This window comes from Globicephala melas, chromosome X (genome assembly GCF_963455315.2).
Source record: "Globicephala melas chromosome X, mGloMel1.2, whole genome shotgun sequence".
NCBI classification, from domain to species: Eukaryota; Metazoa; Chordata; class Mammalia; order Artiodactyla; family Delphinidae; genus Globicephala; species Globicephala melas.
Window position 1 is genome coordinate 83,888,045 of NC_083335.1, and position 15,716 is coordinate 83,903,760.

General features: G+C 41.6%; 1 protein-coding gene across 1 annotated transcript in view; it reads left to right on the forward strand.

Annotated features, from left to right (window-relative positions):
- AKAP4 (A-kinase anchoring protein 4) overlaps positions 1 to 1,443 on the forward strand; it is a 13,318-nt gene extending 11,875 nt beyond the window's left edge. Inside the window, 2 exon segments of the mRNA XM_060292046.1 lie at positions 5 to 477; positions 1,288 to 1,443. Of these exon segments, the coding sequence (XP_060148029.1) occupies positions 5 to 477; positions 1,288 to 1,443 (629 nt within the window).
- The last annotated feature ends 14,273 nt before the right edge of the window (positions 1,444 to 15,716 follow it).

The window sequence follows — 15,716 nt, forward strand, 5'->3', positions numbered from 1 at the left end:
GATCTATGTGAAGGTGAGAACAAACGTTCTGAGCCCAGGACAGACAAAGGAGCCTCCATGTCCAAGAGGCCTGACAAAGGGGAAGAAAAATGCCAGGACAATCAAGAACTTGACTTTATCAGTGGGATGAAGCAAGTGAGTCGACAATTTATAGATCAACTGGTAGAATCTGTGATGAAGCTGTGCCTTATCATGGCTAAGTATAGCAACAATGGGGCAGCCCTTGCTGAGTTGGAAGAATAAGCAGCCTTGGCCAACAACCCCAACTACCAGGCCGGTGGCCCCAGATGTAGTCATGATGCTGCGATGTCACAGAACTATCAAGACTCTCCTGGAACTGAAGTCATTGTCAATAATCAGTGCTCAACAAGTAGCTTGCAAAAGCAGCTCCAGGCTGTCCTGCAGTGGATTGCAGCCTCACAATTTAACATACCCATGCTCTACTTCATGGGAGATGATGCTGGACAACTGAAGAAGGTAAGCAATGCAACAAGGAACAAGAAGAAAGAGGGTTAGAATGGGTAGGGGCAGGGAGGCGGTATTGTACTTAGAGCCCAAGAAGCAGTCCATTTTTTTGAGTCTGTTCTTTATCATGTGACTCATGAATTACTCTCACCTCATAAAGACACAAAAGTGATGAACCATTAGTTACATAGGGCTCTGGACAACTCAAGTCCTGTGTACTTCCAAGAGGAGGAGAGTGAGATTAGCTCATTTTGTCAGTGATCCTTTCAACAAACTATTTGGTAAAACATCAGGGAGCAATTTTTAAGTCTTATGTTTTGCACACGTGTGCATGCACACACACACACACACACACACACACACACACACACACACACACACCCCACAGCTGTGTTTCCTACATTAGATGGATTCCAGAGAAATAAAATACTGAACCAAATTATCCTCCCTATTTCCAATCTCATGTACTTTTTTTTAGGGAGGCAGGGGAATGGCAACCCCTAACCTTGACCTAGAAATCAGTACAGATTAACTGAAGGATCCCAGTACCTGATGAAAAGTATTAGTGAACACAATTGATTCCAGAGTTTGTTTTTTGAAGCTCAAAAAGAAAGGACCTTTGGCATTTTAATCTATGCCATTAGAGGAGGGTCCAGAAAAAAGGAAAGCCATGTCAGCAGCCTCCAGTCCTGGACCTGTGGCAGCCTTTAATCCTAGAATCATAGCATAGGCAGGAAGGTGGGTGGGGTATAGTAGACTTTCTCCGTCGGGGCCCTGGCTCCAAAAGCATCATGTGACTCAAGGTATCTGCTCTCTCCACAGCTTCCTGAAGTTTCAGCTAAAGCAGCAGAGAAGGGGTACAGGGTAGGAGATCTTCTTCAAGAGGTCATGAAGTTCACCAAGGAACAACCACTGGATGAAGCCGTGGGAAACATGGCTAGAAAACAACTGCTAGACTGGCTGCTCACTAACCTGTGAGCCAACAATTCTTTCTCCTCTCCGTTTACTCCCCACCCCCAGCAGCATTCTATCCCAGCTGGAGCACCCTCTACCATCAGACCAGTGAACTGCACGCTGCACGACTGTATTTTCCAATACATCTGAGCAGTTGGACTGTGCAAATACAGGGTGTCCAACAAACTGGGCAAGAACTTGAATAAAAAAAACTTTTTTAAAATTGTGTCATTGTTTTCTTGGTCAGATATATCCGAGGCAAGGGAGGGGAATGCGTCCAATTTCAAGGACTGGTGATACAGTGTTGGACTTGTGTCCGGATCTCACCCTGGGTTATTTTCTAAGCACCCAAGACACAGGGATATAACCCATGTCCAAGTTCCTAAGTCATCCGGTTTATCCAAATCTCAGTTCACAAGCTATTTAGAGTTTTGCCACCTGTGGTCTCCCTGTTTCTCCCAGAATCTCACAGTTAACTTGATAATCCCCCTTCTAATCCCAAGGATGCAGCTTTCTTGATCACTTTTAAGAGTTTGTAGATGGGCTAGCTTAGATGAAAAACAAACTGAAGAAAGTATATTACCCACGGACACACATACACTCCCACTGTTCACTGCACATGGTTAAACACTATCCAGAACTACAATGGGATCTGATCCTCCCCCACACATAATAAAGCTTCCTTATAAGTCATTTCCTCCAACTGATGAGATTTCCTTGTTTTCCAGCAGTCTGAGAGAAAAATTTGCAGAGAACAAAGCTACAGAATGGTAAATTCTTCACAGCCACCTTATGTGAATCCCAATGTCTCCTTTGAGACTAGCACTAAATTCCTAGATTTGCTCTATGCTTCTCAGAAGTCTATCACAATGCTATAATTCATTACAAATCAGATCAAGACAGTGGTTTCAGCCCTGTGGTCCTCTGTTAGCTAGTTTGCTGTGGCATTCCTTGGCACCTTTGAGGTGCTTGTGGCTTAGTAGAACAAGCACAGATGTGGCTTCCTTCTCGACTCAAAAGTTAAAGCTTTGGCCTCTTACTAGTTGCATGGCCTTAGAGTCACCTAGGTAGACTCTGAGCCTTTTCCTTTATCTGCAAAATGTAGACAAAAATTACCCTCTCTGTTTAGAGGTTAAACTAGAAGAATAGATGTAATGATGCTTTGCAAGGAGAATCTTGTTACAAATTAGATATGGGATTGAAGTTGTACCTCTCAAAGCCCATCCTAACACAGTTGCAAGTGCCCTTGATATATTTCCAAACTGAAAGCAAGATCCTCTGAGTGTGGGACCCAGAAAGGCACATTTTGGGGGAGATAAGAAGCATACAGACAAACTTTGACAACTTCTCTACAATGCCTGGACCAGTCAGATAGAAGTAAAGGTAGGCTCCTTCAAAGCCAGGATTTTAAAACTCCCCAGCCCTTCTAAAGCTAATCAAACCTTTTCTAGTCTCACCCTGACCCCATGAAAATCTTTGGAGTTAAGCTACCACAGAACATTCTCTTTGTCCTTGAAGAAAATCCTTAATAAACAAATCCCGGGACCAGGTCTGCATTTCTGATGACTCAGTCCTCCCTGAGCACAGCTGGGTCCCATAGTACTTTACTTCCTTGATTAACTCGGCTCTTGACTTACTCCTGATTTTTATTATGAGGCGGCCTTGGGGATTCTTTGGAACGTGGAAATAGAGCAAAGGAAGTTATATGTTCTGTTAAAGGAGGGCCATTGGGGCAAAATGGTCTCTAAGGGCCCTTCCAGCTCTGACATTTGAGGATTCTAAGAGTTTCTCTTCCATAATTTCTCAGGGAAACTTGTGTGGATGAGGTAAGATCAGGGTGAGGAAACTTGATTTTTGCCAGAGCTAACTGACAGACTCCAGCAGAGAAAGGAATGCTTTGGGCCAGACAGGGCCCTGACAAGGATCTGGAGGAGCTCAACAGGCCTTGGGGTTTATTCCTGGAGGGTGAGACCCTGACCTTTCACCCCTCTAAATGGGGAAGTGATCCCAGGCATCCTATTAGCAATGTGGCCACTGCCAGCAGCTAGAAATGGACAAAGGCTTCTGCTGAGCTGAAAGCCCCACATATAGGAAAGGGATGACAGGAGCAGAAGGAGAAGGAAAACAGGATTATCTCCTGGCAGGCAGTGTCACTGGTTTGATATCGCTGACAATTTTAGTCTTTCTGAACATCAGGCCTCCATTTCACAAGAAAGTTGTGAGCAGAACTCATCTGGGAGGTTACCACAGGGCCAGGCCTAGGCTGAGGTGAGGCAAGAGAGACATTTTCCTCAGAGGCAAAATTTAAGGGGGCAGAAGAAAAAACTTGGTAATCAAAATCAGTAGTTTTTTTTTAATTGAAGTATAGTTGATTTACAATGTTGTGTTAATTTTTGCTGTACAGCAAAGTGACTCTGTCACACATATATACTTTTTCATATGCTTTTCCATTATGGTTTATCACAGGATAATGAATATAGTTCCCTGTGCTATACAGTAGGACCTTGTTGTTTATTCATCCTATATCTATAATAGTTTGCACCTGCTAATCCCAAACTCCCCAAATCAATAGCTTTAATGTACCATTTAAGAAATCAAAATTAATGCAGAGTATCAAAGTGTCAAATATTGTAATAAAGAGGATTAGTAACAGTGCCAGGCCAAAACATAATGGAGCATAAGGTAAAAGGAAAAATTGGTAAGACCTTTTATGGGAGGACCACTTTACGGGAGATTGCCAAGGCAGTACTTAGAGAATGTATAGCCCTGAAAGCCTTCATCAGTACAAAAAAGCAACAATGAATTAAATCCCTGCCTAGAGAACTTCGGGAGGGAACAAATAACAAATCAAACAAGTTTAGGAAATGGGAAATAAAATTTAGAGCAAGGAAACAAAAGACAGAGAAAGCAAAGTTTCACTTAAACCTTAAAAAACAATCAGGGGTGAGGAGAGGGGTATTGCAGTGTTCTCTCTCTAGCTTAACTTAAGAGTATATCTTTCCAAAGAAAGCTCAGATTAATTCTCGTTAAAAACAGGAACCACACAAGATTGCCCCGGTTAAAATTCTACTTTACAATAGTTCTAATAATGGAAGAAGAAAAGTAAAAAGTAGAAATACAGGAGTAATAAAAATAAAAATGCCACCTTTGCAAATGATATATTTGTACGTCCATGAAAATCAAATCCCCAAATATGAGAGGTAGTGAATGAGCTTTGCAAAGGTATAGGATAGAATTTACTTGTCAGCTGTAAGAATTTGCCATCAACTATAAAACAATTGCAGCTACTTTCTCCTCACTGACTCAGAGACATGTAAAAAGTCCAGCAGTTCCACTGCACTGAGGTCTCTGTGGTGTCAGAACATGAAAAAAAATCTGGAAGAATTGATTGAATTTCTGTATCCTAGAGCCACCCAGCCAGAAAGAGGAGAGTCTAATTACCATAGTGACAATAATATTAAACACGTATGTATTAAGGAAGGCAAGAAATGACATTTACAGAGAACTTACTTAGTGCCAGACACTACCAGGTGCTTTAGTTCTTTTAAAAACCTTGTGAGATGGTTTGTTATTAGCTGCTTTTTACAGCTGTGAAATTAGATGGTCAGTAACATTTACTGAGCTTTTACTATATGCCAGACATTCATCTAAGTGCTTTCCATTACTTTGTCCTTTAATCCTCCCAACAACTCTATGAGGTAGGTACTCTTTTTTTTTTTTTTTGAGGTAGGTACTCTTTTTTTTTTTTTTTAACATCTTTATTGGGGTATAATTGCTTTACAATTGTGTGTTAGTTTCTGCTTTATAACAAAGTGAATCAGTCATACATAAACATATGTTCCCATATGTCTTCCCTGTTGCGTCTCCCTCCCTCCCACCCTCCCCATCCCACCCCTCCAGGCTGTCACAAAGCACCGAGCCAATATCCCTGTGCCATGCGGCTGCTTCCCACTAGCTATCTACCTTACTGCGTTTGTTAGTGTGTATATGCCCATGACTCTCTCTCGCCCTGTCACAGCTCACCCTTCCCCCTCCCCATAACCTCAAGTCCGTTCTCTAAGAGGTCTGCGTCTTTATTCCTGCTTTACCCCTAGGTTCTTCATGACATTTTTTTCTTAAATTCCATATATATGTGTTAGCATACGGTATTTGTCTTTTTCTTTCTGACTTACTTCACTCTGTATGACAGACTCTAGGTCTATCCACCTCATTACAAATAGCTCAATTTCGTTTCTTTTTATGGCTGAGTAATATTTCATTGTATATATGTGCCACATCTTCTTTATCCATTCATCCGATGACGGGCACTTAGGTTGTTTCCATCTCCGGGCTATTGTAAATAGAGCTGCAATGAACATTTTGGTACATGACTCTTTTTGAATTTTGGTTTTCTCAGGGTATATGCCCAGTAGTGGGATTGCTGGGTCATATGGTAGTTCTATTTGTAGTTTTTTAAGGAACCTCCATACTGTTCTCCATAGTGGCTGAACCAATTCACATTCCCACCAGCAGTGCAAGAGTGTTCCCTTTTCTCCACACCCTCTCCAGCATTCATTGTTTCTAGATTTTCGGATGATGGCCATTCTGACTGGTGTGAGATGATATCTCATTGTAGTTTTGATTTGCATTTCTCTAATGATTAATGATGTTGAGCATTCTTTCATGTGTTTGTTGGCAGTCTGTATATCTTCTTTGGAGAAATGTCTATTTAGGTCTTCTGCCCATTTTTGGATTGGGTTGTTTGTTTTCTTGTTATTGAGCTGCATGAGCTGCTTGTAAATTTTGGAGATTAATCCTTTGTCGGTTGCTTCATTTGCAAATATTTTCTCCCATTCTGAGGGTTGTCTTTTGGTCTTGTTTATGGTTTCCTTTGCTGTGCAAAAGCTTTGAAGTTTCGTTAGGTCCCATTTGTTTATTTTTGTTTTTATTTCCATTACTCTAGGAGGTGGGTCAGAAAGGATCTTGCTTTGATTTATGTCATAGAGTGTTCTGCCTATGTTTTCCTCTAAGAGTTTGACTACCCAAAGCAATCTATAGATTCAATGCCATCCCTATCAAACTACCACTGGCATTTTTCACAGAACTAGAACAAAAAATTTCACAATTTGTATGGAAACACAAAAGACCCCGAATAGCCAAAGCAATCTTGAGAACGAAAGAAGGAACTGGAGGAATCAGGCTCCCTGACTTCAGACTATACTACAAAGCTACAGTCATCAAGACGGTATGGTACTGGCACAAAAACAGAAAGATAGATCAATGGAACAGGATAGAAAGCCCAGAGATAAACCCATGCACATATGGACACCTTATCTTTGATAAAGGTGGCAGTAATGTACAATGGAGAAAGGACAGCCTCTTCAATAAGTGGTGCTGGGAAAACTGGACAGGTACATGTAAAAGTATGAGATTAGATCACTCCCTAACACCATACACAAAAATAAGCTCAAAATGGATTAAAGAACTAAATGTAAGGCCAGAAACTATCAAACTCTTAGAGGTAGGTACTCTTATTGTCCCACATTGTAGATAAGGCAACTGAGGCCCAGAGAGGCTGAGAAACTTGCACAGTGAGAAGTGGTAGAGTTGGTATTCAAACCCAGATAATCCTGGCTCCAAAGCTCCCACTCTGTGCTGCTTCATAGAATACCAGGGCCTTGTCCATAAAGTCACTTGTCAGGATAAGTCCTGGTGTAGTGCAGAATGGAGTGGACACATCTAGGAGGTGACAGGAACCTCTGGAGTGGGATGGATGGTTGGCTAGAAGGAATCCAGGCTGGTAGAAAAGCAGAGATTTCCAAAGGGTACTGCAGGCATAAGCCAGGGCCCAGAAGAAGGCCAAAAGCTACCCTCAAAGCAGCAGTCATCTCAACAAACAAGTAGATACAGCTCCTGGGACTCACGGAACAGGAAGTACCCCCAAGTTCAAGTACAGCTGATGCTCAAAATGCCTCCTCAGGGGACAAACAGGTAATTCACATTTGCTCACAGTTCCCAGGGCCACGACTGATGGAGGGTGGGTCCTGGGGGTTAGGGGGGAGGGGAACCAGAGTGAAAAAATACCTCCAGACAAGCTGGCAGGCATGTGCCCTGGGGGAATAAGGGTGGTCCCTGATGGTGTCCATTCAGTGTTCCCCAGAGCCAGGCTGCACGAGGCAGAGGGGAAGGAGGCATTATGGAATACTTGGGGTGCTTAGGGCCTTTGTCAATGAGTATGAAAGTTGTTTCAATATTTTAACAGCCAGTAGGGTTGTACTGGTGCCTAAAGTCTGAATGCCAGCCCTAGGTTGGAAATTCTTTACTTTCTCCTATCTTTCTCAAGCCTCAGGGCCTGGCTAAAAACTGAATTTGAGGTGTCATCTGAGGTGCATCCAGCTGAGGAAAGGGTGGAAGGGAGGGACCCCACAAGTTGCTCCTTCTGGCTCACATAGCTCCATCCTCACTTTGATCACGCTGTATTATAACGTCCTGTTTACATGTCTGCCTTTCCTCTAGACTGGAAGTAGCATGTAATAAATGGATGTGACATATATATGGAATCTAAAGAAAAAAATGGTTCTGATGAACCTAGGGGCAGGACAGGAATAAAGACGCAGAAGTAGAGAATGGACTTGAGGACACGGGGAGGGGGAAGGGTAAGCTGGGACAAAGTGAGAGTGGCATGGACAATACACTACCAATTGTAAAATAGATAGCTAGTGGGAAGCAGCCTCATAGCACAGGGAGATCAGCTCAGTGCTTTGTGACCACCTAGAGGGGTGGGATAGGGAGGATGGGAGGCAGATGCAAGAGGGAGGAGATATGGGGATAGATGTATATGTATAACTGATTCACTTTGTTATACAGCAGAAATTAACACACCATTGTAAAGCAATTATACTCCAATAAAGATGTTAAATAAATAAATAAATAAATAAATGGATGGATGAATGGATGGATGGATGGATGCAAAGGGCCTCCTACCTACTGGGCAGCCAGCCAACCAATGTTTGTTGAGCAACAGCTAACGTGGATTGTGTGCTGATTCTGTGCCATGTCTCTCATCTGATCCTCACAGCACCCCTCTTGGTAGCCCCACTTTGCAACTGAAAAAATGAAAGCAAAAAAGATCAGAAACTTGCCCACAACTGGGATTAAGCCCAAGCAGCCTGATTCTGGAGTCTGTACTCTTAACTACTGTGCTTGATTTAAGTGGCTGGTGGGTGGCCATACGTGTGCAAAAGTTCAGAGATGAATAAAGTGTGGCTTGTTTAGGAAGCGGGGAGACATATGTAGCTGGAATGCAGAGTGTGTGAAGGGGAGGTGATGGGTGACAAAGCTAGAAAACTCAGCTGACATCCGATTGCAAAGGGCCTTGTATATCATGTTTAAAATTTTGGACTCACTTTTAAGGTCAATGAAAAACCATTTGAAAGGTTGGAAGCCCAGCAGTTTCAGGGTGAGATTTATGTTCTGGAATGTTCACTCGATCTGCTGTGGGACGGATAGATTGGAAGGAGTGCTGCTCAACTGTTATTTACTTCCTTTGTTTATTTCTCGTTTTTTCCTCCCTTTCATTTTTCATTTTTAAAATGCCAACCTCACTGGACTTTACTGACAGTTAAAAGGATTTATCCACATCAGGGCCAGCACATCTCTTGGAGGGCAGGTGGGGGGAGGTAAAGTTTGACTGTCAGGAAAACCCCAGCTGTTATGGAGCCAATTGGTAAAGGGGAGAGTGGTAGGTTTTCACTTGCCTTCCCTATGCCTGCACTTTGTCTCACCGCCTGTATTTCACACTCTCACTCTCACCAGATGCTAAGAACAGTCGACTCCAGATTCCATGTTCCCCCCAACCGCCAAATGACAAATGGATGTATTTTTTCTGACCCTGAAGGGGTTTCACACAACACCTCCCAGAAAATATAAATCCTTTTCCAGAACTCAGCAGGAGGCAGAAGCAAAGTCAAACAGCCTGACCTGCTAACCTTCCTCTTGGGGTTTGATAGCATCTGTCTCCCAGAAACCTTGCTTTTGAAAAAGAGATTTCTCCTGTCTGAGATTTCAGGTGCCTGTCAGCCAGCCCTGTGGCACAGACTATCTGCTGGAGGGAAGAGGGGGCTTGCCAGGGAAATCTCCTCTGGCAACGAAGGGCCCACTGCTGAACTGATATAGCAACTTACTTCTCATCCCGATGCAGCTTCTACACCAGGCACACCTAGAATGATTTGTCATATATCTTTATCTGCCTTTGAGTATACTCTTGGGGTTTCCATCCTACTTCCCTGGCCCTTCCTTCTCAGTCCCTCATGGAATCCTCTTTCTCTGCCCATCTGATAAATGTTGGAGTACCCCCAGATTCACCCTCACCTCATCTTCTCACCACTCCCACTCCCTAGTTGCACCTGCTTTACAAAGGAAGGCCTAGCTGCAACATTGCCAAAGAGGACTAGTGCCGAGGTTTGGGTCCCGAAGGAAACCAAGAACCAGAGGAGGTAGAGCTGGGTCTGAGATGAAGTTCCACAGTGGTGCTTCTTTTCTGGGGAGGGGGGGTGGCCCAGAACTTTTAAAATGCATATCCCTAGGTTCTGCCCAGGGAAGGTCTTCGTTCGTTAGCTTGAGGCAGCAACACAGGCATGTGTATTTTGAAAAATCTTCAAGAGATGGTCTATCACTCCTTTTTATTTTGAAAATATTAAAACCTACAGAAAGTTATAAGATTGGCACAATGAGTACCCATATACCCTTTATCCAGTTTCACCAACTATTAATATTTTGCAATCTTGCTTTATCTATCTATCTAGCACACAACTGACTAAAATGGTGAAACATGTGGGGATATATGTTTATGTATTTTTAAAAATGGTGAAAGTATAATTATTATTCTATAATATAATAATTATTATTTTGCTGAACCATTTGAAAGTTAGCTGCAGACATCAGGATATTCAAGTACCTCAGTGTGTATCTCCTAGGATCAAGGACATTCTTCCACATAGAATTCATACTCGTTTTCCTTAAATATCCCAATAATGACTTCTGTAGACATTCCCCTCTATCTCATCCAAAAGACACTTATTGCATGGAGTTATCCTTTAGTCTCCTGTCATCTAGAACATTTCCCCGGCCTTTTTGCTGGTCATTTATGACACTCACATTTTTCTAGTCCAAGGCCAATAGTTCTGAAGAATGTCTGAGAGATTCTGATCTACAGCCAAGGTAGAGAACAACTTAGAGAATACTTTAGTTTGGAGAGACCATAACCAGTCAATGAACGGAAGGGCAGGCCTAGGGCCAAAAATAGAGACTCAGGAACGGTGTGAAAACTGAAAGGAGGTCAGGAGGGAAGTGAAGAAGTGTGGCGGCTGGGCAGATTGGATGGCCTAAAAGTAAAAGGTCACAGCAGCTATTCTTCCCAGGGTTACAAATACTGAAATACACCCAGCAGTGATTCACCCGGTGACTTCTTCAGTCCTCTCACCTGTCTCCTGTGCCCCAAGCCCCTTTGCTGATCTGTCATGGCATTTATTGAACATATACTCTGTGTCAGGCACTGTTCTAAGCACATTACATGTATTACCTCATTGAACCTTTACCACCACAATCTCTCTAGGAGGCAAGAACTGTGATTGTCCCTATTTTTTTAATTTTTAAAATGAAGTATAGTTGATTTACAATATTGTGTTAGTTTCAGGTGTACAGCAAAGTGATTCAGATATAGATATATATATAGATATATATATATATATATATATATATATATATATATCTCAGATCCCTTTTTCCCTGACCAGGATTGAACCCAGGTCCTCTGCAGTGAAAGAGTGGAGTCCTAACCACTGGACCACCAGGGAATTCCCCCAGATCCTTTTCTGTTATAGGTTATTATAAGATATTGAATATAGTTCCCCGTGCTGTACAATAAATCTGTTGTTTATCTACTTTATATATAGTGGTGTGGATCTGTTAATCCCAGCCTCCTAATTTATTAAATTAGGAGTGATTGTCCCTATTTAATGGATCAGGGAACTGAAGCCCAGCGGGGTGGTAACTTGTTCAGGGTCACACAGCTAGTAAGTAGGGTCCCAGAATTTGAATCCAGGCAGTCCTGTCTCTAGAGCCTTCACTTTTTTTTTTTCACTTTATTTTTAAAACTATTATTCAATAAAATTGACTTTTTCTTCGTTTGATTTTCAGTTCTAGGATACAGAACAGTTCCATCATCCCCCAAAACCGCCCTGGTGCTATCCTTTTATAGTCACCCCTCACCCCCTCCTGTGAAGAATGTTGTCATTTTTTGTTTTGCTCCTTCTGGAGGCTGTGTTTCCAATGTCAGGGTTTTTTAAATTGTGCACTGTTAAGCAGGTCTTTCCTATGCATTCGCCAACCAGTAGTCTGTTGCGTCCTCGCGAAGAACAGTTAGTTCAGTTTTCCATCTGTGTTATGCTAATTAGGAGCAGTTTAATGCACCCAGGGGTCAAGAGTAAACAGCTCTGTCGGGCGGCTTTCCTGAGCTCCTCATACTTCCTTATCTTTCCAGTACTTCCTCGTTCCCCAGGCTTCCATGTTTGGTTCTCTGGGCTAGAAAGAACCCATGTCCAGGATTGCGCTGGGACTGGGAGGGGACAAGTGGGAGGGGACAAGGAAGGGGGTGACAGAGACGCCTCTCCCTCTTAGAGCTGCAGGTGCATTGAAGAGAGAGGAAGGGTCTTCTCCTTCAGAGTTTTGGCTTCTGCTATTTCCCATACCTGGCTGTGGGACTACCTGGTGACCGGGGCATGAGGGAACAGAACAAAGAGGAGGGAGAAGAAAGCACCAGTGTATTTTCTGCACTCTGTCTGGGGCTTAGGATTTCCCTTTGCTGCTCCTCCATCCAGAACTAGAGGCTTCCTCCTGGATCTCCTTTTGCACCTCTCTGCTCACTTCCAGTTTTCAGAATGTGTTGAGTTGGTGGTGGGAGATGCTGGAGGAACAAAAGTGGTAAACTTACCACCAGTTTGGTGTTACTTTTATTTCTAGTGTTCTCTGATTTGTCTGCTGATATATGCCGAGTTCTTAAAGAGTTGTTCATGCTTTCTGTACAAGTTTTAGAGTCAGGGTCAGTAGGCGATAAAGAGAGGTGTGTGTTTACTCGGTCATATCCAGAATCAAAAATCAACCCTCACTTTTAAACCCCATGCCATACTGCCTCTCCACACAAATGTCCCAGAGACACTATGAGCTCATAATGTGCCAAGCAGATTTCATTACCATTCATTCACCTAGTCTTACCTCTTCCAATGATCCCTATCTCAACCATCACACCATCATTTGCACAGTTGTCCAAACCCAAATCCCAGGCATTGTCTTTGACCCCTCCCCCTCTATACTGTCCACATCCAATCATTCATTGATCCTTGCTTCTCCCTCCTTATTTCCATGATCTTAAATTATTCAGGTCTTTATCCTTTACCACCTGGATTATTGCTACAGTCAGCTAATTGGTGTGACAGGCTGATATTTTTATTTTTTTATTCAACTTTCTACTTTGTATTGGCTATATACACAAAAACACACAAAATTATAAGCCCAATATATTATTATTTTATGCATTTTTATGGAAGTATAGTTAATTTACAATGTTGTGTTAGTTTCAAGTGTACAGCAGTTATAAATATATATATATATATATTCTTTTTCAGGTTCTTTTCCATTATAGTTTATTACAAGATATTGACTATAGTTCCCTATGCTATATAGTAGGTCTTTATTGTTTACCTATTTTATATATAGTAGTGTGTATATGTTAATATGTTAACTCCTGAGTTATCTCCCCCCCTCCCTGCTATCCCCTTTGGTAACCATAAGTTTGTTTTCTATGTCTGTGAATCTATTTCTGTTTTGTAAATAAGTTCATTTGTATCATTTTTTTAGATTCCACATATAAGTGATATCATATGATATTTGTCTTCTCTGTCTGACTTACTTCACTTAATATATGATAATCTCTAGGTCCACCAATGTTGCTGCAAATGGCATTATTTCATTCTTTTTTATGGCTGAGTAACATTCCATTGTATATATGAACCACATCTTTATCCACTCATCTGTTGATGGACATTTAGGTTGCTTCCATGTCTTAAGCCCAATATAGTATTGATAAATTACCACAAGCTGAACTTACTCTGGTCAAGAAACAGAACATTACCAGCATCCAAAAGGCCCTCTTTCCTGCTTCCTCTCAAATACTACCCCTTCCCTTCTCCCTGTAAGGTGACCGCTATACTGGCTCTCAACACCACAGCTAGTCTCTGCCATTTTAAAAACTTTATGTATAAATAGAATCATACTGTATGATTTTCTTGTGCCTAATTTCCTTAGCTCAACACTATGTTTGTGAGAATCAATCATGTTGTTGTGTGTTGTTTTATTCTCACTTCTGTATAATATTCCATTGCATGTTAAATCATATATTTTATGATGGATGGATATTTGGGTTATTTCCACTTTGGGCCTATTAAGAATAGTGCTGCTATGAATACTCTTATACATGTCTTTTGGTGGCCATAAACACTCATTTATACTTGATGTATACCTATACATTATATTTCTGACATGCATATGTTCATCTTTAGCAGACACTGGTAAATTATTTTCCAGAGAGGTTGTACCAATTTATACCTCCACTAGTGGTGTACGAGAGTTCCTGTTGCTCTATAGTTGGATAATATTTTAGGAGATTAATATGCTTATATATATATTTTTTCACCCCATATATTCTTCCTTTTATTTTCTTCCATTAAGCAGGTTCTGGACCTCTTGGTCACCAGGAGGTTTGTAGAAGTGCAGAAAACTGACATTTCCCACAATACTTGCTGGCTTTTGTTCACAAGAGCCTTGAGCCCCAGAGGGAGGGAAAAATCTGCAGTAAAGAAAAAACATCTTGGAATAAATAGAAAGGGAAGAGGATTTTCCCAGATTAAAAAAGAGATTTCTCCAATATAAAGGAAGGAGAGAAAGAGCTCTGTGGATTCCAGAGTGGCAGAGCCTGGCCTGGCTTCTGGGCAGCGTATGCGGAAGGCCCTAGTGAGAAGTGGTGAGGTAGGGAATCTAGGAAGTTGAGACCAGAAGCAAAAGTTTTTCACAAAAGCATCACAGTGCTGCCAGACCTGAAGGGCCCTGCACAGGGGTCAATGTGTATGTCAACATTTACCAGTGTGAGCAGATGGCTTGATGACTAGAGGGCCATACTGCCATGTGTTGGTGCATATAGAATTCCAGAACCTAGGCACAACTCAGAGTCAGGGGTCCCAAGAATAACTTAGGTTGAGTTTCCCTCCAGACTTATGGGATTGGGAGCTCAAAATGGAATTAACTCTGATTTATAAAGAGCAGTGATATTTCTTATCCATTGGAGTTGTGGAATGAGGTTTGTACCTCCAACACTGACCTGGTATTCCCCAGGGCTACTGTTAGCACATATAGCATCTTTGTGAAAATTAGGAAACAGGCATTGCCTCTGGGCTAACCAGTTAAGGAAAGGCTCACTTTCCTCTGAGCTGGCAGTGTTGGGCCAGTACTTGGCATGATAAGTAGAATGTGGACTAGATTTCAGCCCCCTTTCATGCTTCTTGTACCATACAACCTGCGCGATTATACATAGCAATCCTGAGGAGTCCCTGTCGCAATCCATCCTTCCCATCATCACCAGCGTTCTTGCTCTGAAGCACACATCAGACCATGGCACTCCCTAGCTTGAAACCTTTCAGTGGCTCCCCATCACTTAGATCTGCACTAACAGATACGCTAGCCACTAGTCACATGTGGCTCTTAAGCATTTGAAGTGTGGCTAGTTCAAATTGAGATGCACTATAAATGTAAAATACATGCCAGATTTCAATGATTCAGTACTAAAAAAGAATGTAAAATATGTCATTAATAATTGTTTATATTGATTACATGTTGAAATGATATTTTTATATATTTGCTTAAATAAAATATAATATTAAAGTTGATATTGTCTGTTGCTTTTTTCTTTTTTAATGTGGCTATCAGACAATTTAAAACTGCATATGTGGCTCACATTATTATTTTTTCCTTCTAGTTTTATTGAGATATATTGGCATACAGAACTGTATAAGTTTAAGGTGTACAGCATGATTTGATTAACACACAGCATGAAATGATTACCACGATAAGTTTAGTGAACATCTATCATCTCATATAGATGCAAAATAAAAGAAAAAGAAAAAATTTTCCCTTGTGGTGAGAACTCTTAGGATTTACTCTCTTAACATACAGCAGTGTGAATTATCTTTATCATGTTGTACATTACATCC